Source organism: Leuciscus leuciscus (assembly GCF_965113295.1).
Source record: "Leuciscus leuciscus genome assembly, chromosome: 9".
NCBI lineage: Eukaryota > Metazoa > Chordata > Actinopteri > Cypriniformes > Leuciscidae > Leuciscus > Leuciscus leuciscus.
In genome coordinates this window covers 22,962,197-22,986,347 of record NC_138733.1, presented here as the reverse complement: position 1 = coordinate 22,986,347, position 24,151 = coordinate 22,962,197, and the positions used below count along the sequence as shown (strand labels likewise).

General features: G+C 39.0%; 4 protein-coding genes and 1 long non-coding RNA gene across 5 annotated transcripts in view; 2 read left to right on the top strand and 3 right to left on the bottom strand.

Annotated features, from left to right (window-relative positions):
• scarf1 (scavenger receptor class F, member 1) overlaps nt 1–5,299 on the top strand; it is a 14,890-nt gene extending 9,591 nt beyond the window's left edge. The window contains exons 5-11 of the mRNA XM_082180506.1: nt 14–235; nt 963–1,091; nt 1,175–1,278; nt 1,362–1,470; nt 1,566–1,690; nt 1,798–1,926; nt 3,185–5,299. Of these exons, the coding sequence (XP_082036632.1) occupies nt 14–235; nt 963–1,091; nt 1,175–1,278; nt 1,362–1,470; nt 1,566–1,690; nt 1,798–1,926; nt 3,185–4,260 (1,894 nt within the window). The 3' untranslated portion in view covers nt 4,261–5,299. The remainder of the gene's footprint in view (nt 1–13; nt 236–962; nt 1,092–1,174; nt 1,279–1,361; nt 1,471–1,565; nt 1,691–1,797; nt 1,927–3,184) is intronic.
• On the top strand, nt 5,219–19,778 carry sarm1 (sterile alpha and TIR motif containing 1). Its single transcript, XM_082180589.1, has 9 exons — nt 5,219–5,307; nt 11,071–12,314; nt 13,621–14,239; nt 14,904–15,116; nt 15,230–15,321; nt 15,800–16,123; nt 16,574–16,763; nt 17,016–17,137; nt 17,346–19,778. The coding sequence occupies exons 2-9, from the start codon at nt 11,857–11,859 to the stop codon at nt 17,488–17,490; spliced, it is 2,163 nt and encodes a 720-aa protein (XP_082036715.1). The 5' UTR covers nt 5,219–5,307; nt 11,071–11,856; the 3' UTR covers nt 17,491–19,778.
• On the bottom strand, nt 7,143–10,370 carry vtna (vitronectin a). Its single transcript, XM_082180532.1, has 8 exons — nt 10,243–10,370; nt 10,045–10,164; nt 9,560–9,952; nt 8,907–9,046; nt 8,584–8,740; nt 8,293–8,445; nt 7,766–8,218; nt 7,143–7,679 (listed from the first exon to the last, which is right to left on the bottom strand). The coding sequence occupies exons 1-8, from the start codon at nt 10,295–10,297 to the stop codon at nt 7,558–7,560; spliced, it is 1,593 nt and encodes a 530-aa protein (XP_082036658.1). The 5' UTR covers nt 10,298–10,370; the 3' UTR covers nt 7,143–7,557.
• On the bottom strand, nt 12,173–12,963 carry LOC309506689. The gene is made up of 3 exons (XR_014208898.1): nt 12,920–12,963; nt 12,740–12,769; nt 12,173–12,282 (listed from the first exon to the last, which is right to left on the bottom strand). It is a non-coding gene; the product is annotated as an uncharacterized lncRNA (long non-coding RNA).
• slc46a1 (solute carrier family 46 member 1) lies at nt 19,147–24,151 on the bottom strand. The gene is made up of 6 exons (XM_082180544.1): nt 23,645–24,151; nt 21,912–22,303; nt 21,371–21,831; nt 20,378–20,461; nt 20,123–20,279; nt 19,147–20,047 (listed from the first exon to the last, which is right to left on the bottom strand). The coding sequence occupies exons 1-6, from the start codon at nt 23,930–23,932 to the stop codon at nt 19,984–19,986; spliced, it is 1,446 nt and encodes a 481-aa protein (XP_082036670.1). The 5' UTR covers nt 23,933–24,151; the 3' UTR covers nt 19,147–19,983.

Genomic DNA, 24,151 nt, shown 5'->3' with positions numbered 1-24,151 from the left:
TGTGTGAGTGTAGCTGTGGACACTGTGAAGGAGGCAGGTCTTGCTCTAAACAGGACGGCCTGTGTGATGATGCCTGTGCACCAGGGTGGAATGGCACTCGCTGTGACCAGAGTTGTCCTGCAGGTTATTATGGCCATCGCTGCCAAGAGGTTTGTCCGCATTGCAGAAATATGGACCCATGTGACCCGGAAACTGGAGCATGCTTACACTGTGATTCTGGGTGGACTGGACCAAGGTACGGATCTGTTGGGATTCAGCTCTGAAAAGAACATCCTATTATCTTATTTACTGTGGCAAACTACAGTGGCCTAAAAAGGACAGTTATAATGTATGCACTTATACACATTAGATGATAAACCTTGTCGCAGAAATATCTAGTTCGCTCATGAATCTCTAGATGTCCTGGCTGATAGGTCCTTAGATGACTAGTGTAGTCTGATTCACAAATGACTCTTAGGAGTGAATCAGAAACATCATACAGTGTGGCCAGAGTAGTTTGAACAAATGAATCTTATGAGCTGTTTCTTTAAAGTGAATCAACAACATACAGCACAAACAGTGTCCCATTCACAAATAAATGACTCTTAATAAGCTAGTCTATTTAATAGTTCAAAAAGAAGAGGTTTAAATAAGTCAGAAACACTGCATGGCATAATTTACAGCAATACATTTCTTTCCTATGTAAGCAAACTTGATGGAACAGAATGTACCTAAATTAATATGAATTTGATCAAATGATAATGGAATATGATAAATGTTAATTTAAAGCCTAACGAGCATTATTATCTACAGATATTTAATTAAATATAAAATATCCAAACACTTTTTTGGGCCACTGTACACATTGTATTTTTTTCTTGTGTGCATAATTCAATCTAGCTACTGAGTTTTCTTAGATTTTGACACGGGGTGGTTTTTATATCTTTTAGTTGACTTTATTTTGGGCTTCTCCCTCTCTGCAGATGTGACAAACCCTGCACAGATGGTACTTACGGAGATGGCTGCCGCTTCCTGTGTAAAACCTGCAATCATGGCCACTGTGACCATGTGACAGGAAGTTGCATTTGTCTTCCTGGTTTCCAGGGTGAGAGGTGAGGGTACAGTGGTATTTATAGGTTGTTTTTAACTTGGTATAAGATTCAAATGAGTGTCTCTCACCGTTCAATCTCTGTAGCTGTAACAGCTCATGTCCTCTTAACCTGTATGGCGTCAACTGCTCCTCCACATGTGACTGTGGGAATCATGCCTGCCATCCATCTACAGGGGCTTGTCCAAACAGTATGTACAGACACTACAGTTGGTTTTCACAGCTGGTATCCACATCCCCCTTAACCATTTTTTTGTGTGTGTTTGTCTGCTAGGTAGCAGAGCAGGTCTCATTGCAGGGCTTTTGATTCCTCTGTGCATTTTAATCCTCGCCTTGTTGTTCTGCTGCTGCTGTTGCGGCAGGCCAGTCGAAGGGAAGGAAGGGTATGAATCTGTTATCTGGCAGCTGATATAATACCAAAAAATGTCCTTTAATTTTGTAAACCGTAAGAAAATCTTCTGCTAAATCTGTCCTTCAGAGTGGCGGTTGGGGATGGGAGCCCTACAGTCCGCATGAAGCACCATGTTTACACTGTGTTGGCCAACATGGGTTCAGCCATGCCATGCATTACTCTTTGGTCATCTGGTTTACCCAGGGTTACAGGTAATGCATCTATTTTCATTTGCAGCTGTCACTGAGAAACATATGCAAGTGAGATTGTGTTTTGGTGAACGTAAGTGGACTTATAATGTTCTCCGCTGTGTCTTCAGTCTCTCATCATGATCCCGAGCTCACATTTAACCACAGCTTCATTGAGCAGCCATCATCCGGCTGGGTGACTGATTCATTTGAAACTGATGATGAAGGAGAGGCCATTTACTGTGAACCACCCAGGGAAGGTAAAACAGTTATATTTCTAGTCTCAATGTCCTTTTTACTCTGTAGTTATGGCAGCAGCTTTGGGTTTTGCCTTGGCTGTTCCTTTTTTAGTTGTTATTGTGAGCTCCCATAAGACAATCCCTCTCTTTAATCTCTTTAATAAATCAATTATATTTAATAATATTTGATATGTTATAATATTTTGTTGTTATGTTAAATTTAAAAAGTTCATATTAAATTATTAATAAGAACACTTAAATCTATGCACTGTAACCTAATGTGAATATATATATATATACACACATATGCATGTGTATATGTATACACCATTCATACATAATTTTGACGATTAATAAATAAATAAAATTTATTTTATTTAATCAAAAATACAGTAAAAACAGTAATATTGTGTAACATTTTTTAAATAATATTTTTCTATTTTATTGTTTTAAAATGTAATTTATTCCTGTGATGCAAAGCTGAATTTTCAGCCTCATTTCTCCAGTCACGATCCTACAGAAATCATTCTAATATGATGATTTCGTGCTCAAGAAATATTTCTTATTATTATCAATGCCGCTTACTTTGTTTGTGTTATGTTAATGTTACCATTTATTTGAAACAGAATTATTTTGTAACATTATAAATGTTTTTACAGTCACTTTTAATCAATTTAATGTATCCTTGCTGAATAAAAGTACTAATTTCTTCTTTTTAAATAACTCTTACATATCCCAAATTCATAAATCATAATTTTAGAATTCGCACCAATTTGCATTTATTCCACCTCTGACTGTTTACACTAAAGCCACATTGCAAAAAAAAGAAGTCATATTTAGTATAATATTTGTTATTCACTGTCAAAAATCAGATCTGTGTCACTAGCTATGTTTCCATCCACCTATTTTTAAGCGCATTTTGGGATATCGCTTAAAAAAAACCTGCTGGATGGAAACAGCAAGATGTGCATGCATTTAAAAAAATTATGCGCTCAATCCTCTTGCAGCAACTTCCATTTTTATTTGTGATATTTAGTGCTAGTTTATCAGGAAGTGACGATTTCGTTCTCTTCGACTCATTGGATGGAAATGCTGCTTTATACACCAATGTTTTAATGCGAAAATCCATTTTACCGCTCAAGTTGAATTTGCAACTTTGGATGGAACCACAGCTATCGTGAGGGAAGAAAGTCAGATTTGCGCCATAATCAACTGCAATGTGAAAGTATGTAAGAGCTACTTCTGAGCAATATACTGATGTTTACACGCTCTCTCACAGATGTTCTTAAAGTGGCCGGTGGAGAGCTTCAGGAGCTGAACTCCAAGTGTAACTTCTTCCCTGACCCATCAACCTTCAGCAGCGAGGACATGTCACAAGATTTTGGTATCCCTCGTACCTCCAGCATTGCCAAATCCAAACGCCCTTCAGTATCTTTCGCAGAGGGCACAAAATTCACCTCTAAAGAGCGCCGTAGCTCGACCCAAGATCTGCCAGGAACTACTCGGAAACCCAAAGCCTGGGGTGTGCTGATGATCTCTGCCCTGCAAGGAGGACAAGGAAACCATAGTGAGATAGAAACAGAAAAAGAAGAAAAAAACAACGAGGAGAACATCTCCTCTGAGGAGCAAGCAGCTGCCTCTGAAACATCCCAATCTGACTCGATAAGATATAGTTCTGGCCCGCTCAGGACTCACCTCACTGTGCCCGGTGGGAGACGACGCACACTTTCCAATACCAGGAAGAACACCCAGCCTTCTGATGGCAGCCAGGATGCAGATTCAGAGAAGTTAACAACTGTTTATGTCACTGTAGGTAAGACCCAAAATATGGCTAAGCAAGAGCCGCCTTCGGAAGGGCCCGTTCAGGCGATGCTGCGCAGACTAAGCAGCCTCCAGAGACAAAAAGACGAGGCTGCCCAGCCCAAAGGCAGGGGGCAGGCGATTGCCAAGCCCCCGCGGAAGAAACTGGGAGCACGGGCCAGTGCCTGGGAGCAAACTTCTGGGTCCAGCCAGTCAGAGGTGGTCATGAGGAAACCTAGTCGCAGGAAACACAGCTCCCTCAGCTCTCCCTGCACAGTAGGGGCAACAGACTTTCCTCAGGAGAACAGCACCCCAAAGAGGCCCTTGTCCTCTATTTTAAAAAGTGTCCCAGAGAGCGAAACCCTCCATAGTTTAGAGGTGGAGCAAGATACTGAAGTAGATTGTGAGACAGACGCTCTGACAGAGCACGCTTATGAGACTGTGGCTCCGTCTGATGGGGTCTCCACCTCTTCAGAGATTATTATTAATGAAACAGTTATGGACCAAGCAGAAAATGAGCCAAGTTATGAGAATGTTTATGTAAAGCATTCGTAATATTCCTGAATCTTAAAGTTATTGATTTAAAGGGCAATATTTCCATTTTAAGTTGTACTGTATGTAAGTTTTGCATAAACATATCTACATTGAAAATTTTGTTTGTTGATATATTTTCGTTATAATTTCCATTAAATTACCTTATTTAAAAAATGTGTTATCAGGATGCTCCCTTTATAACCCATAAGTAACTGTTTACATACACTGCTTGAGGTCAGTATGTTTCTTTTATTTTTTAAGAATTAAAACTTTCATTCACAAAGGATGCAATAATTTGATCAAAAGACTTTTGACAGTAAAGACTTATATTGTTACAAACATTCTGTTCTACTACTTCAAAAACATAAACAAAAAAATCGTACAGACCCCAAACATTTGAACGGTAGTGTAAATCGGTCCTGAGCCAAGATATGAACCCTGCAGCAATTATGAATGAAATAACTTTCATAACAATATAGAAAAAATATTATTGGATAGTTTAATATATACAAATTTGGTTGGTCTAGTCCAAATAGTCTCTGAGTAACTGAGAGAAATGCAAAAAGTGTTGCAACCGTCCCCAGTCTCCCCTAACTTTCATAATGTCGTGGAAATTTTAAACTGTATATTAAACCATGTTTCTAACATCTAACCTTATTTAACATCTAACATTTGAACAGGATGTACTGTACGAAACCAATGGAAAACTTGTGACTTTGAGTGTGTGTGTGTATAAATTTATTTAAATAGTTTGGGAAATGAAACTAGACAGTCTGTTAGAATCTTGTGATTAACAAATGAAGTCATCATTAAAACAAAGTTTGAATGACCTAGTAACAGAGGGGTTTGCATATGAAGAACCAATAAAATAGTGGGGAAATTTTGTAATGCAGCATGACATTTATGCCATACCTCTATACTATAAAAACTGTTGTATTCTTGTGTACTGTGGGATTCTCAATGGAATTTGTCTGAGATCCTCCGGCCTTGCTTCTTGGGAGAGATTCCCTGAGAACTGCTCGGGAAGATATCCTGGCCGTGATTAAAGCATTTAAAGGACGTTTGCAGGTCTGTTTGTCGATTTATTCCTGCGCAGGAAGCTAGTTTAGGAAGGAAGCTAGTTTAGGGGAACAAGTTAGTTAGGTGACTATTATTGAATGGGGACGTCGATTTGTAGACGAGACCCAGATAGTTAGGTTTAGGGAAAAATCCTTTACAATAACAATATAGAAAAAATATTATTGGCTTGCGTCTTGGTTCTCCTCAAAGAGCATGTTATCTTAAAGCCGTGTAAGTGTGTATTTGCATTACTTGGTTTTTGGCATCGAGATACATAAGGATTAGTCTTTACAAGCATCGCTACAGCACAGTTGTTCTTGGCAGCATGACACTGATTTACTTGTAATATTGGGTCATGTAGATAAATTCAATTGCTTGATATTGGCAGTACTCAGTCTTTGGATAGAGCAAGAAACCACAATAAACTGATGAAATGTGCCAAAACACTTTCTGGAAATTTGAATTATATTGGTAGTTGGCAGCAAAAATGACAGGAAACACCCTTTTACTGTGCTGGAGAAGCTAAACCTATGAACCACACCTGGTTTTTGTTCTTTGCTGTGAGGCACTTACCTCTGAATGCATATATAGAGCCATTTTTGAGCTCCATGAAGGCCCACTGCAGACCTCAGCGTTAGGGTCTTTGGCTTTTGTTGGTGTGGGATCAGCAGTTGAGGTTGTTTGTTCAGTTGTGGTTGGGGTCTTGATGGTGGAGGGTAATAGAGGGTAATGTGTAGTTGGAGTGGCAGCAGCAGTGGAAATCACTGGTGTTGGGTCATCATTTAACGTCGAATCCAAGACTTGAGAAGTTGGACTAAATCAGTTTTTAAAACAGTTGCAGTTTTGTACAATAAATACAGGCTTAATAAAAGTTTGTTGCAATGCAAATTGTTCAATTCTTCCTGTCTGACCCTGAAATATGGAGAGATTGAATAGCATCTGTAACACCGGCACACTGAATCTATGAAGACCTGTGTTCTACACATGAACAAAACTCAATAACTGTTATTTGATAAATATGACTAAATAAATAATACAATAATATTATTGTATAAATAATACTATAATATTATGGTAAAACAGTTAATATTTTCTGAATTCTATGCACATTGAGACAAAAAGCTAAAGTTAATTAGTGAAATTTAAGGTGTTTTTAACGTTGGGTTAAAACTTATTTTAACCCCTGGGTTGGGGTCAGTTGCAACATCTGGCTTCTTCCATTTATATAAATACTGTGAACAATATGTCATATGCAATCATCTTTAAATGGTATGGGTAATTAGCAGACAGATGCAAGTTTAACATACAAATTTGGTTGGTCTAACTGAGAGAAATGCAAAAAGTGTTGCAACCGTCCCCAGTCTCCCCTAACTTTCATAACAATATAGAAAAAATATGATTGGCTTGCGTCTTGGTTCTCCTCAAAGAGCATTTTATCTTAAGGCCATGTAAGTGTGTATTTGCATATCTTGGTTTTTGGCATCTCTTTCTCTATGCGGAATACATAAAGATTAGTCTTTACAAGCATCACTACAGCACAGTTGTTCTTGGCAGCATGACACTGATTTACTTGTAATATTGGGTCATGTAGATAAATTCAATTGCTTGATATTGGCAGTACTCAGTCTTTGGATAGAGCAAGAAACCACAATAAACTGATGAAATGTGGCAAAACACTTTCTGGAAATTTGAATGACATTGGAGGTTGGCAGCAAAAATGAAAAGAAACACCCTTTACTGTGCTGGAGAAGCTAAACCTAGACCTTTTTAAAGAGATTTCTTTTCATATTTTTTTCGAGAGGACTTTCAAAGGCACAACCTAATAAGCTGAAGGACTGCACAACTGTTCCTCACTAAAAACATTGTTTATTGAAGGATTGCACAACTGTTCCTCACTAAAAACATTGTTTATTGAAGGATTGCACAACTGTTCCTCACTAAAAGTTGTTTGCGAAGCCCTTGGCAACTTCAGCCTTTTGTAAGCATCAGTAAATTCCTCTCATGCAATTGCTTTTATTCTCATTAAATTCATATATCTGTTTATTCGAAATGTTATCTTTTAGACTAATAACTGCATGGTGTCCACTGAGCTTAATCAATCACAACAATCAGGAATATTTATGAATGATGTTGTTCCATTTGTGTGGAAATCTGTGGAGAGTAAGGCCTTACTTATCACCCTTATTTTTAACCTTACAAATGCAGCTTATTTCTGTATGCCTGTAAATACTATTAAACGGCAGTTGTTTACAGTTGGACTCATCTCCTTTCTGCTCCTGGTGTGTCTTTGCAGCCAAGCCAGTATTTTCCAATAGGTCTTGGATATGGAGGGTTTGCATAGTCAACCCGCTTCGTTCGGAGATTCACTCTGTAGTACATATCTGTGAAGAAATTTTATCACATACTTAAATAATATAATATAAATATACTGTAGGCTAATATAATACTATCATTTCAATTTCAGTACCTCCTTTGAAGAAGTAGACACTCTGTAAGGGCTGACGCCTGTGCAGCATGTCATGGACAATGTCTTCCGAAGGTTTGTATCTGTAGTCAGAATCGTAGTCATTTTGTCTATGATAATAGTCTCTGCGTCTGTCCTGATCTTGCCACCTGTCCTGCCCAAACCTCTGAGCATACTCATGTCCAATGCTGATGCCCCTCTCTGCCATAGTCTCCCAGTATGGTGACCTATTCTGCCTGCGCCTGGAGCCCCACTGCTGACCCCACTGCTGACCCCACTGCTGACCATACCGTTGGCCCCACTGCTGGTCCCAATCCTGCCGATTTCTGTCCTGACGCCTTCTGTTGGGCCATCTCGGAGTGACGTAGAGTCTGCCGGCTAGCACAGCATCCACAGGTGATCTGATCCCAATCCAGTCTTTGTTGATGAAGTGATGGCCACCGTGATGACTTTGGGCTGGAAAAAAAAATAGTGTTATGGAAGCTTTCCCAGGTGCATAATATTGATAGCTTGCTCTAAAAACGTTTTACCTCCACCAAAGAGCTGGCTGAAGTGCTCAAACCATCGGTCGTAGTAAATATCAGTGTATCTGCTGAAGAGTGCTGAGGGAGATCTCAGTGACATCTGAATGCACTCCTTATGGGATGGCTGGTGCTTGAACTCATACTGGTAATACTGGTCTCCTAGAAAGAAGAAACATATACTTTGTTTAGTAAAGATGAATGAATATGAAAGTAAATTTGAATTCAATGTGAATATATACATGTATATGTACATATACACACACACATATATATATACATATTAAAGTTAGGTCTGACCTTTAAAAAAATAAACTTTCTCTTTGCCATGATGGCTGTGAGCAGGAATGGCAAAGGCAGCATCAAGATGGTCTGGCATCTTCTCAAATCCCACAGATATGTCCCGTGGGAAGTCTTCATCTAGCACTCCATCATCAAACCTCCAGTATTTATTACCCTGGGAATAATATAATAAAATACTGTCTTTTTCAATCACGGATTAAACAGATTAAATAACTTGGATTAAAAAAATTTGAATTGTGACTATTTTGGCTACTGTATTGTAAATAACACAAATAAACTTTTCACACTGTATAAACTAAATCATTTGAGGTCATTCATACTTTGAAAATGTAAGTCTTTCCTTGGCAGTTTATGCGAGTGAAGGCAGCATCTATCGGACCTTTTATTCCCCAGATGTCTTCAATGAGCTTTGGGTACCCCGGTAATACTGATTTCTCATCAAGCTCAAAAAAATATTCTCCTGGTGACAAACATATCAAATTTTTTAATAAAACAAGCAAACTTTTTAAACTTTTGTCTTTTATTTTCCCTTTACGTACTTACCCTTTTTTAAAAATAAATTTATATATATATAAAAAAATCTACCAGTAGTAAATATAATTGTATGTACATTTTTATATTGCTGTTGCAACGGTAGGTGGGTGTCGTGGCTGACGACGAAGGAGTAATGAACAGAAAGCGTCTTTAATAAATCCAACAGGGAATAAACAAATACAACCACGTAAAACTACGATGATACCAGACAATAAAACACAGCAAACTGAAGGCTTAAATACACAGAGGACGATTGACTAAAACAGAACAGATATGGAGCTAATTAATAACCAAGGAAACTAACTAGGAACTCAGGCAGGTAAAACAGGAATGGAACAGAAAAACCAAAACCAAAACTGACTACACGTTACAACTGTAAAAAATGTAAAGTCATTTTGTATACTGTTTACAGTTTTGTTCTTTGCTGTGAGGCACTTACCTCTGAATGCATATATAGAGCTGTTTTTGAGCTGCATGAAGGAGTCAAAGGGTCTGCCACTGCAGACCTCAGCGTCAGGGTCTTTGGCTTTTGTTGGTGTGGGATCAGCAGTTGAGGTTGTTCGTTCAGTTGTTGTTGGGGTCTTGATGGTGGAGGGTAATAGAGGGTAAGGTGTAGTTGGAGTGGCAGCAGTGGAAATCACTGGTGTTGGGTCATCATTTAACGTCGAATCAAAGACTTGAGAACTTGGTGTTAATAGTCTGAATATATCAGCAAAGGTTGCTGGAGAAGGGGTCAAAATTCGTTGCTGTGATCTGGATCTGATTGGTACCTCTGAGCTATTTGTCTCCTCATAATCATCCTCAGGGTAAGAAGGAAAGGTGTCTCCACGGGCTGTAACAAGAACAGTTTCTCATGCATCTGTTTTGATCATTGCATTTCACATGTTTATGAAATGGTTTATGAAACCACACTGGTAAACTTACTCCTAATACGACATAAGGACTCATAGTCCGTGCAACAACTCTTGTAGTATGCGCACATTGAGTCACACTGGCAGTTCTTGGTGGCGTCAAACCCATTTTCACAGCGCTCAATACACGACTCTGACAGGAAGAAGAGCACATTTCCAACGTAACACAGAAAATATATATCAAATCGTTATAAAAAGTAAGTGTTCTCACCTTGCTCAGCCGCATATGTGAAGCAAAGCAGTCCTAGCAGCAAAAAAAGCCTCATCCTGGTGTCTATGTGACTGAAGAACTGAGACCATCAGGACCAAAGAGAAATCAGTGGATCAATAGATTCAGAGGTCACTCACCCTCTTTTGTTTGCTTATTTTTTGCAATATGTTTTCGTCTTTGTTCAAATGTAATCATTAAAACCAGACAGGGATTGTTTTGCTTTCTAATAATAATAACAAAGACAAAGCTATTTTATGAGGACTACTTTATGTAACATTTCTTTAACTTGAATAAAATTAACATTAATAAATACGATCAAAGTAAATGACTTTGGATGTTTTTGTAGATTACACTATTTTGAGTGATCCATTTAAAGGTATTACAAAACAAATAATGCTTGTTTACAACTTTCTAAATGTAAGATATAGTCTGTTTAACAGAGTCCACCATGACATACTTTACTAGACTAATGTTGGAATGCACTACTAAGGACAAATAACCCTGTTGACTTCTGTGAAAAGTGAATGATTAATAGGTCCATAGGACCGTTCTGTAACCTGTCAGCATCTACACACAGACTTGCACAACTGCTTACAACAAACATGATAAACATGTTATATATTTTATTTGATCTATTATGTTTTTATGTGGTCACTAATGTGTTCTGTATGTTTAAGCGTGTTGTTGTGCAGTTTCAAAGGTGTTTTATGTGGTTTCTGATGTGTTCCGACGGTGTTTACCATGTTACTCACTATGCGGTTGATGGGTGTTATGAGGTTGATACACCTCCGGGCCTCCCCCTTAATTGCTCCACTTTTGTTTTGGTAGGTTTGGTGCATTATCGTCTTTCTCCAGCAGGTGGAGCCAAGCATTGCACTGAACAACACATGCTACTGAATATCGAACCACACCCTAACTCTATCCCTCCACCCCATCAGACGTCCAGAGAGGAGGAGCTGGACATCATTTGACTCTGCAGTGACTCAGTGAGCACCACTTTGACGCCGAGGTTGATTCTCCACATCACTGGGCGGGTCTACAAACGGACGCTGAGGATGCTTGAGCATCCATTATCAACAATCTTGACTTCATTCAAAATATGACAGTATCATATTGTTATTTAACAAGTAGCCTAGCCTATCGCTTTAGTTGGTTTTCACAGTAATCTCTCCGAATGTGGCAAAAGGACAGTGGAAATATTCGTCTTTGTCTGACAAGATCTGATCGATTGCCAATGTAGCCTGCATCAACAAACCGGCTAATTTTGTCTAATTTTTCCTCAAAGATCAAGTCATTCTTACAGCTTCATCTTGGTATTTTATGGTTTTTAAACAAGCTTGATGGGCCTTTCCTAACGGTGGATTCGTAAAGGGTATCTTAAAGGCTTTGTAACGTCTCTGACGTCATTTGCGTTTATTATTATTATTTTTCCCTGACATCAGCAGGATTCTGTCGTTTGGTGCAAACAGTCGCTGTTAATGGATTAAACTGTTTCGCATTAAACGATTTGATAACGTAATGAGTTAACCGCGACGTGATTATTTCTTTGTTACAGCTGAAAGACACAGAAACATCAGAACTGTTGTAACAACAGACAAACACCTGGTATCCTACATGTTTTTGTCCCTCGTCGTTTATATCAGCAAGATTTGCCGTTATTTCTCCATGTTTAGCTCCGACAGACTCACGGTTCCTGGATATGTCAGTAGTCGGCTACACAACCGGAGGACCGGCTCCGACCACAGGGCTGTGTCTCCGGGGATCAGCACCGACGTCCAGGACGTGTTGGAAGTCTCTCTTCCTGCGTTGCGCTCCGCAATCAAAACGCTGAAGTCTTCCAAAGATACAGGAGATATGGAAGAGACTCGCCGAGCCATTGCTGAGACTTTCCAGCTGGTTGAGGAGGCCTGGGTTCTGCCCACAGTGGGTCGACAGGTAGCAGAGGAGATCTGTAACAGGATCCGGCTGGATGGGGGTCTGGAGCTACTCTTGCAGCTGTTGCAGACCCCTGCAGTAGAAATCACCTATGAGTCTGCCAAGCTGCTTGAGCAGATATTGGTCTCAGAAAACAGGTAAGGAACATAAAGTATGTTGTTTAAATGGGCCCTGAAAAGTATTTGAACGTCAAGTTACAGTTAAATATGAATGAATGCCATTGAACCCAGCTAACAATTTTTGGTTCCCCGAACGTTCTTTTAAAGGTTTGTTTTTGGTTATAGCCAGGAAAGTTTTCTTAGAAATAGAACGTAGTTAAAGAACTGTATTATAACGTTACTTTAAGGTTGCCCTAACGTTATTTTTTAAATAAGATTAAATGTGTCTATACGATTTAACGTTATAGGCTATTTAACGGGGTAGGCTATATCCAGATTTAAAATTTCTTCAGCAACAAATAACTTTAACGCAATATGGTCTTTATGTAAATATATTTACAGACATTACAAAAATTTAAAAACAATAATTTGGCAATGTAGGGTATAGTATCAGTATTTCTTACCACAGTTTAGCGGGACATGCTTCTTTTGGTCTGTAAACAAAAACTTCTTGATTAGCATGATGTTCTTTTCAATAAATGTGTCAAATCTATTCGAAATCATATTTAGCCTACTAATTGTAAGTAATTATTCAATAAAGATATCGATAAACGTATGTTAGTCAGCAGTAAAACGAAATTTACCTTAATGTGCACGGTTTTCTGTGGAAGACACAAGTGGTACTCACTCACCGCAGAGTCAAATGACGGACAGCTCCTCCTCTCTGGAGCTCCAATGGGGTGGGATTAGTGGGATTAGTCCAGCTCCTCCTCTCTGGAGCTCCGGTAGGGTGGGATTAGTCCAGCTCCTCCTCTCTGGAGCTCAAATGGGGTGGAGGGATAGAGTTTTGGGTAGTAGGTTGGGTGTTGTTGGATATTCTAGCTCCACCCATTAGGCCCAAATTACATTCGCTCCTCCTCGCTGGAGCTCTGGAGCTCCACGTAAGCTCCACCCATTTGCGCTGCAGTGATCAGCTTCTCGGAAGACAGGAGAAAGCTTGTGCTGGAGAGACATAGCCTACATAAATGGCCAAAGCATAAATGCTGTAAGCCTATTAAACTAATTTCAGAGCCCTGTATAGATATTGGATAGAATATTAACCTCAATTGAAATAATATAAAAGAATATAATAAAAAAAATAATTATAAAAAAAAAAAGTTGTACTACTTTTGTGAGCTTAAGGCCACTTCATACATCCACTAAAAAGTAAAAGGTAAATACAAAAGGTAATATATTTGTAGGTGCCAATTGGTTGGATGGATTACTATAGGCTAGTGTATTTGTTGGACAGAAGGCTTTTGCATCAGAATTCTTTTAAATGCTAATTTCTTTTATTTCTTTGCAGGGATTATGTGGCACGGATGGGCCTTGGGGTCATACTGAACCTGACCCGTGAGCAGGAGGATGCCCAGCTGGCACGGAGTGTGTCGGGCATCCTTGAGCACATGTTTAAACACACAGAGGAGACATCTGCACAGCTCATCACCAACGGAGCACTGGACACCCTCCTGTACTGGTGCCGTGGAACAGACCCAACTGTACTGCGGCACTGCGCTGTGGCCCTGGCAAACTGTGCCATGCATGGCGGGCACAGCTGTCAGCGTCTGATGATCGAAAAACAGGCGGCCGAATGGCTGTTCCCTCTAGCGTTCTCCAAAGAGGACGAGCTGATCCGGTTCCATGCCTGTCTGGCCGTAGCTGTACTGGCAGCCAACAGGGAGATAGAGAAAGAAGTGGTGAAGTCTGGTACTCTGGAGCTGGTGGAACCCTTCATCGCCTCCTTAGACCCTGATGAGTTCGCACGCAACCTTTTGGACAGCGCAGACAGCATGCAGGGCCGCACGGCGACAGACCTGCAGCAGTTGCTGCCCCTGCTGGACGGCACACGTCTAGAGGGGAAATGCATCGCCGCGTTCTACCTGTGTGTGGAGACTAGTATCAAGTCCCGTCAACGTAATACCAAGGTCAAACAGACACTGTATTCGCTTCTCTAGGCCTTCCTCAACTAACAAAAATATGTTCCAATGAATGCTTTGCTTATGTTCACATTAAGTTACGTTATTTCTGAATGTTCTCAGAGCATTGATAACATAGAGTTCATACATAGAGAAAAAATTCCTTGGCTTGGTTATGTGAATGTTAGAGAAAACATTAAGGAAATATGTTATCTATTTTATCATTTTGCAAGTACTATGGGAACGTTGCATTTGAGTGTTCTCTAAACCGTTACTGGAAGAACACTTGCTCATAACTTTGTCAGAATGTTCTGAGAATGTTCCCCCGTTAGCTGAAATGTGTGAGAGCATGTGTCTTAGTATATACTATATATATATAAAATTGTATTTAATTAATACAGATATATAGTACTAAAACATGAGAATAAGTAATATATAAAATAAAATATTCATACATTTAATAAATCAGGTAAAATCCTGGATCTTTCTACCTGGGTATTTCAGGGTCTGAAAAAAATAAAATAAAATGTTAATTAAAAAAATCGAATAAAAATGATTATATAATATAAAAACATAACATATAATCATATAATAACTAAGGCACAAGTATACAAAATATATAAAGCATATTCATACATTTAATGAATATTAAGTATTGGATCTTTCTACTCAGATATTTCAGGAGATTGGGGCTGTCCAGAGTCTAAAGAGGATCGTCATGTACTCCAGTAATGCCACTGTCTGCTCTTTGGCTAAGCGAGCCTTAACAATGATGGGTGAGGACGTCCCGAAGCGTATCCTGCCATCTGTACCCAACTGGAAGAGTGGAGAGGTGCAGACCTGGCTTCAGCAGATTGGCTTCAGTGCATTCACTGAACGGTTTCAGGTTTGTACACAGCTCCTATTTCCTGTTCAGCTGAACAAGATAATGGTGAAAGATATGATCATGCCGATGTTTGCTGTGGACTTAATCACAGTTTTCGGCACCATATCTCTCAGGAACTGCAGGTGGATGGAGATCTACTGCTCAATATCACAGAACAGGATCTGATCCAGGATCTGGCCATGACATCTGGACTCACTCGGAAGAGGCTAGTGCTACTTAATTCTTGGAAAAGTATTCATTCTTAAAAATATTTATAGAAATGTTTATAATCATAATTAGGGTCTAGAAGATTAAAAATCTAATTTAAACCTGGAAATAAACCTGGATGTTTTAGGATTTTGAGAAATGTATGAGAAACAAATGTTATAATGTACACTGGCGGTCAAAAGTTTGGAATAATTAAAATGTTTTAATGTTTTTGAGAGAAGTCTCTTATCATGCTCACCAAGGCTGCATATATTTGAACAAAAATACAGTAACACAGTAATATTGTGAAATTATTACAAATTGAAACAACTGTTTTCTATGTGAATGTATTTTCAAATTCCTGTGATAGTAAAGCTGAATTCTCAGCAGTCATTACTTCAGCCCCAGTGTAAATTGAAACGAAAAAAAAAAAAAAAGAGGCAAAATAGAGGCATTTTATCATAACCTGTAGCAATTCTCTGATGACCTCTGTACAGGTTTCTTAGAGAGCTGCGTGTACTGAAGACCTACGCCAACTACTCCACATGTGACCCCAATAACCTGGCAGACTGGCTGGCCGATGTAGACCCGCGATTCCGTCAGTACACCTACGGCTTAATTCAGTCTGGAGTCGATCGGAACAATATTGCCAAGATTACAGACGAACAGTTGCTGTCTGACTGCCATGTAGAGAATGGCATCCATCGTGCCAAGATCCTTTCTACCGCCAGCTGCCCTGCTAAACAGCTAACTGATTCCCAGCCTGCAGGCCCTGATGTGTTCATCAGCTACCGTCGCACTACGGGTTCACAGCTTGCCAGGTCAAACCACAAATGAGATGGCTCTTATCCATCTCATCATCATCCGTTCAGTTACCAAAGTTCCATTTTAATGACAATTAAAGGATGCAAAATATATCGGTAGTATAAATGTGCATGCACATTTATCCTATTTAAAAAACAAAACATTTTGATTACTTTGACCATGTAACTCTTAAAGTTAATCTTTAAAATCAGTTTTAATTTAATAACGCTGTTAAATGTAATCTTGACTGCTCTCTTGAATTGTCAAATGCAAATCTCAAAATATAAACCCATTTTTTCATACTGTGCATACTGTGAAAATGGATTTACCATTTGTGATTCACTTGTAACTTTTTTAAATCATTATTTTTTCATTTATTTAGACAAAGTAGTACAGAATTTTAATATCAACCATTTTTATCGTTTTGAAATAAACCCTAAATCTCCTGTTCTTTTCTTTCTCTGCAGCCTACTGAAGGTGCATCTACAGTTACATGGTTTCAGCGTCTTCATCGATGTGGAGAAACTGGAAGCCGGCAGGTTCGAGGAGAAGCTGATCACGAGCGTGCACCGAGCACGAAACTTCATCTTGGTGCTGTCAGCCAATGCGTTGGACAAATGTATGGGCGACGTGGCTATGAAAGACTGGGTTCATAAGGTTAGAGGGAGAAGCTTTACTTTTATAAATAAAGTCATTTTACACTGATCAAGGTTCAGTTCATTGTACAAAAATGCTGCACTTCAACTGGAAAACTCACTCCTGAAGGCTTCAGTCATAGTCATCATTACCTAAATCCCTATTTGAGAATCCATAAACCATGCCAAAACGCTCTTCTGCAAACACATTGAAGTATGTAATTATGTGTATTAATATTGTCAGTGAAGTGACGATTTAATTTGTTATCCACAGGAGATTGTCACTGCTCTGAATGAGAAGAAGAACATTGTTCCTGTCACTGACAACTTTGTTTGGCCCGATCCGGCCACTCTGCCGGAGGACATGAGGACCATTCTCAAATTTAATGGCATTAAGTAAGTCAACACTCTGTCTCACTAAACATGTTGGTGCAGTTACTTTTTAACATATAATATGTACTGCTGTAGTTTGTGCCTGTTCAGTAACTTGCCGTGATTAAAATTATACACCAGATCCATATCCAATAAGAGCTTTTATTGTAGAGATTTGCTCTAATCTAATTGGAAAAATAATGAATGTAAATCTTTTCTCTTAATGTCACAGGTGGTCCCATGAGTATCAGGAAGCCACTATCGAGAAGATTCTGCGCTTCCTACAGCCAAGACGCGCTTCCAAGACAGCGCAATGCCCCAGCCAAGAGCAACCAGATGCTGCCAAAACAGACAAAAAAGAGCAAGAAATAAAATAATGTTGCGTTCCCAATAATGGCCATCATGTAACCTGAACACTCCCGTTAACCATCAGAGGTCAGTGTTTCCTTTGGTTGTATGCATGTAGCTGCTCTAGATAGATTACGGTTGAATTTTCTTGGAGAAAAAAAAATGTAATAAATGTAACCTACCCAGAGACGCAATGGAACTTTAAAGGTGCGGTCGCATTAGGGACATTTTGGCAAAATTTGGCATCAATAGAGTAGTGATGTATGATTCACAGCTTACACAGAGTCACTTTCAAACAAGCCAGCTTTCTGGTGGTCAATGTGGTGAAACTTGAAACCTGTTGTCAAATCTACATAGGGAAATCTTTTACCCTTACACAAAATTCGCGATTGCGTTGGATTCCGAACAACAATAAATGTGACCGCACCTTAAGGATTATTCTAATTCTAAGAATATTCCTCAATTGCAGTAATCATACTTGCTATGTACTGACCATGTTCCCAGAACTGTGTGGGACATTTCTGTAACTCAGGAAGTTTAATCGATTTCTGCATTATCAATCGTATTTATGACATCAGCATAAAGCATAATCAGTCTCTGTTTATATGATAGATACTACTAGATAATCTTGCATCATAGCATTATCAATTGAAATATAAAAAAAAGCCTTATGAAATGTTCATTTTTAATTTTTCCGAATTGGTTTGCAGTAGGTTATAAAAAGCATCAAATACACTGTAGTTTCATAAAAAGAGTTTCTGTTATTCTTTCGTGACTAATTACTGGTTTGTGCAGTTTATTTTATACCTTGCATCATTCACAAAGCAAATAACAATTTTTTCACATCTAAATCATAATGGTTATTCATCACCTCATGCAGTATTAGAAAAAATCCTTTTAGACAGTTACATGACTTGAAATACTGCTGTAGAGGCTTTCTTAGGATTTGCAAGGATATTATGCAGCAGATTTGAGTCACTGATACATTTTCAGACACTGTGAAGATTCAACAGGTCAAGGAAAATGCTAATGAACATTTACTAACACCTCTTGACACCTCAAGCTTTATCCTGCTATTGATCTCCCTACTGTTGCCTTATGAAGTGTGCCAGTCTGTCTTTCATGTCTTATACGACGTGTAAAATCTGTACAATGAAATGTTCTTTTTGAGAAATAAACAGCAATAAAACTGGTTTTGGAAAAACATTATTAATATTCATATATGTAAATCATACATATTCTGCATGTCCAAATTCTTGTTGCACTTTATTCAAATATTCCAATACAAAACCGCTGAGATAAACGATTTGACACTTTCAGACAAGCACAAAATGTAATTTTCACCTTCTGTTAGTATACTGCAAACGACAGACAAGCCATAATCTCAAGAGTCTCCTCTCAAATCCCTGTAATTCTCAGATAACTAGAACACAACTAACATGGGGAAGCATTTAAATGTTGTGAATTAATGAGTAATAGTAATAAAAGTATGTTTAGTGAGTTGTCTTCAGTAATAATAGAAATATTGTAAATTGCCATTTATTATGTTGTTCAGCTTTAAGAATAAATTTCCCATAATGCTTTGAGGGGGAGAGTGAGAGTGCACAGTGAAGAAAAAAGAAGTGAGAGACATGACTGATTCAATGTGTGTGCACTGCATCCCTGTACAAATATACAAAAGAAACTTAAGTAAACAGTTTTTTTAATGAAAGTGACAGTGGTCATTATTGCTTAATGCTTACAAAGAAGAAAAGACACAAGATTAAAAGGGTTGACTTTAACATGATGAGGAACAATACAGTGATTACAGTGAGCCATGACCAAACAGGTTTCTCAAACACTGCCTCGGCACCCAGTGGTCGACAGATAATTCCGACCCAAACTCACGCCATTGGCTGAGCTAATGTTGCTGTGTCGGGCTGGTCAGGACGCTGAAATAATGTTTAGATAGCACCAGTCACAGTGTTCACACTTTTTGTGGAAATCCACATACCTATGGCTCACTCACAGTTGTCTCTACACACATCCGCTTAAAAAAACATGTAATTTATTCCTGTGATCCAAAGCTCCAGTCTTCAGTGTCACATGATCCTTCAGTGTCACATGATCCTTCAGAAACCATTCTAATATGCTGATTTGGTTCTTATGCTGAAAACAGTTGTTCTGCATAATATTTTTGTGGAAACAATGATTTTTTTTTTTTTTGATGAATAGAAGGTTCAAAAGAACAGCATATATTTGAAATAGAAATATTTTATAATATCATAAAAGTTTTTACTGTCACTTTTGATCAATTCAATGTATCTTTGCGGAATAATTTCGTAAAAAAAAAAAGAAGATTTTGTTCTTGGCAAAAATCACGGCAATCTGCATGCCCAAGTCATCACGAATTGAACACAAGTCCATTTTGTGCGCTCAATTGGCAATCAGCTTTAGGATCCCAGTTGTGCAGAAAATCATTGCTTATTCTTGGACTCATTCTGTCCTTTGCTGCTCTAGAAAAACTCTCACAGAGTCAATTGTCAGGATATTCCAGAGCCTTCACTGTTTGTTCTGCTCTCTCTCTTCTCCTGGCAACCCAAGCCCCTGTACACATCATAATAAAAATGTTATTCATTCTCGAACTGAGAGTCTAAATGACAATCATTGAGGGGGTCTTACCCAATAATGCCAGCTGGAATGAGGAGGATGACGGCCCCAAAGAGGAAAGGGAATCCCTTCATGAAGTGTAGTGTGGCAGGGTACAGAGAGTTAAAAACCCCACTAGATACTAGTGAGCACAGACCTTCCACACACGCCACTGAAGCAAACAGAGCACCTAAATAATAACAGTAAATAAGACAAAATAATAAAACATGTTATTCCATTTAATTCTAAAGGTTACTAATTTGTGACAAAATGCTATCCTTGTTTCACCTTGTTCTGAAGGGTCCACCAGCTTGGACAGTTTAGATCTCAGGACTGGGGTAGAGGCCATAAAAAGGAAGCACAGGCCATATCCTGACAAAGATAGATAGATAAGCAACTTCTGTAAGTTCATTTCCTTGATTCATATTTACCTACTTCAGCCACTGGAGGACAGCGTGAGGTTGCATCAGCACTGCATATATTTCGAAATGTCAAGAGAGTTTCTTGAACTTTCTCCTGTAATATAGGCCTAATCTAAACAGTAGAACATTAACATAATGTCTTATAGTCACTCTGGAAAAGTGTCAGTTAAATTTTCAATCAATGTTTTCTGACATTTTGTTGTACCGTTTTGTACAAGTAAACTTTCAAGATCTTGTTAACCAGTAAATAATCAGTTTTAAACAGCACAATGCATTATATAATAAATACATAAACATCCATATACAAATATAACTATAACATTCATAATATACATTTTAATAAAATTGTATTATATTATATATTATACATAATTATACACTACACTTATAACTACATGAGTTGTAATATTTGTTTTAATATTTGCATTACAAAAATCCTGAAAGGATGTTACGGTCTCTTTAAAAAATATTAAGCAGCACAACTGTTTTAAATATTGATAATAATAAGAAATGTTTCTTGAGCACCAAATCAGCAGAATGATTTCTGAAGGATCATATGATAATTCAGATGGCTGCTGAAAATTCAGCTTTGCCATCACAGGAATAAATGGAATGTTTACATATTAAAATAATGAATACATTTAAAATTATATTTCATATAAATAATACTACATTATAGTTGATATATTAAAATACAAAACAGTTATTTTAAATTGTAATACTGCACAACATTACTGTTTTCACTATATTTTTGATTAAATAAATGCAGCTTTGGTGAGCATAAGAGACTCTCAGTTAAAATCTTACCGACCATAAACTTTTGAACGGTGGTGTATAAATTGAATATAGAAGATCTTACCGGTAAACATCAGAGCTGTAGTGTCAGCGATCGAAATCACAATCAAGCCGACAATGTTAGAGGTAAGGCCCACCACAGCCACCCAGGAGTCCTCCAGACAGCATTGCATGGCCCTGAGCCCCATCAGGCTGGTGAGGTAGGCCAGATTCTTGGCCGCAGAGCCATAACCAATCATCTCTGGACCCCAGCAAAGCGGAGCACTCAACTCATAAAGCACATAGAGGTCACTGCAGCCCAAATGTACAGACACCACCAAAAAGAAGCAGAAAATGTAAAACCATAGTTTAGTTCTGCGTCCCTGTGGCGTGTCAGATTCATAGAGGTGGTAGATGGCCCGGTGATGCCTGGTGGAGAGGAGTTTTGCCCCGGGGTCAGGGGTGACAGTTTCAGGCACAAACAGGTATGTGTAGAAGGCCGCTGCAAGATTTGTGGCCAATACTAGCCAGAAAGGGTTGATATACCTGGAGGAAAACATGACGTTGTTGTTGTTTTTTACAGAAATATTAAAATTGTATTTTATGTTTAAAAAGCTGCTGAGTACCCTTGTGCCCGTCGCCACAGTCCTCCGATGATGCTCCCAAACATGCCAGCCAATCCCAGACAAGCCTCTAGTATCGCCACACGAAAGGTGCGAGAACCCATGCCACTCGTGTCGGCCACATACGCAAAGCAACCGGCCAAAATGGCGTTGAAGTCCCCGGAGAGGCCGCTGCAGATCCTCCCAATAAGGAACCAGAACACAGGCAGCTTCAGGTACATTACAATCAAATAAACGGCCGCCTGAACAGCCAGGCCAAGGGATGGGATGATCAGAACCATACGCCGACCTGCATGGTCACTCCACGAGCCCAACAGGGTCACCATAATCAGCCCAACTAGAAAACCACCCAAATTGATGTACAGGCTCCAGTGCGCAGTCAGAGTCTCGACTTCCTAGACGAGGGAAATAAGTTACATATTAAAGGTCCCATATTGTACACTTTTGGAAGTTTTATTTTAGGTTTTGATGTCCTTAAGAATATATATTTGCGGTATAAGTACCTAAACCATCTCAAAATATTTGTACTGCTCCTTTCTCAGGAGCTCTGCCAAGAACAGGTCGATTTTGGCCTGTCTAATTAATATTCATGAGCCTCTCTTCTGATTGGCCTGTGGTTTTCTGAGTGACTAGGTAACTAGGGTCATGAATGCTGTAGCCTGCTGTGGCTTGGTGATGCTCACAAGTAAGGTAAATAAAACACCTGTAATGATGGTGATAAATTATTTGTTATTAAAGCATAAACATTCACAAACCACTGTTAATTTAACATAAAAGCAAGCATAGGCTACTACGTGCATGGTTTGGCATGACAGAAATAGCGCAAAGTGCGCTCCCTTAATAATTCCCTGATATCTCAGTTCATCGCAATCTCACAAAGCTCCGTTATTATCAATGAAGCTGACTGAACAATAAATCTTTCATAATGTCAACACTTCGTTTGTTATAAGCAGAGGATTTGCCAGCAGGCAGAATTTAGCACTGAACAAAACGACACTCGGTTACTAACGTAACCTCGGTTCTCTCTAGAGAGGGAACGAGTGTTGCGTAAGTTTAGCTATCTGATGATCTGATGCTACTGCGAAACCGTAGCCAATGCGACATCTAGTGTATATATCTATACCCGCCCGCGCTCTCAGATCATTTGGACGCAGCTGTGTTCAAGAGGTAAAAACGATATAAATACTGTTCGTTTTCTCACACAAACCGCTCGTTTCGTGTCTTAGGCCATCAATGTGTACTTACGATGGGGAATTGTTTAATTTGGACGATGGGGAATTGTTTTAATTTGGACTCTGTGCATGCTCTTTGAGACAGTGACCATCGACCTGCATTATATGACTGACAGACAAGAACGGTTTGACCAAAAATATCTAAATTGAAACTACTGCGGAAAAAAAGACACCTACATCTTGGATGCCCTTGAGGTAAGCTAAAACATACCAAAATTTAATTTCAAAGTGAACTATCCCTTTAAGAGCTATATTAAGTCACTGAAAAAAGAGAGGCTCATAACAGTCATTCGTTCGGGAATCGAACTACACTAGATGCGCTATTCTGTGTGTGTTTTTGACTCACTACAGAGAACCGACTCAAAAGTGTCATTCGTTTGGGAATCAAAATACAATAGGCGCGCATTTGATTCACTAAAAGAACCGACTGATTTCGGAATGAAAAACGGTTCTTCTCCGTTTATGTTTCCAAACCAAGACGACAACGAGTCAAATATCTGTTACCTTCAGCAGAGGGTCGTGGACCGTAGATGCATTACATCCTCCTCCCTTTGTTCCATTATAACCCACATCTTCACTGAGACGTTCCCACAGGTACTGCGTGTATAGAGGCATCTGGAGAGCTATGGAGAACATGGACAGGAACATAACGGGCTCCACGGTCACGGAAAATGGACACGAACACGGCGGAGGAGGTTTGTTTTGTGTCACCTTAAAACAACAACAGACTTTGCTGGAGTCACCCGACTCCGAGTCCTCCGCAAGAATAGCGCTTGTATCTGATTCATCCATGATTTAAAGCTTTCCGAGTCCAAGTGCTGAAATCACACACACGACAAAAGAATGTTAACATAACTTAGTCTGAACAGACAGCAACCGCAAACAGCTGACAATGTGACTTCCGGAAGCCGCCGCGTCTTCAGCAGTTTGCCGTGCTTCCGGCGGCTCCTTCTGAATCACATAAACTGACATCACAATCTCAATAAAACAGACATATCCTTCCTTAGACCA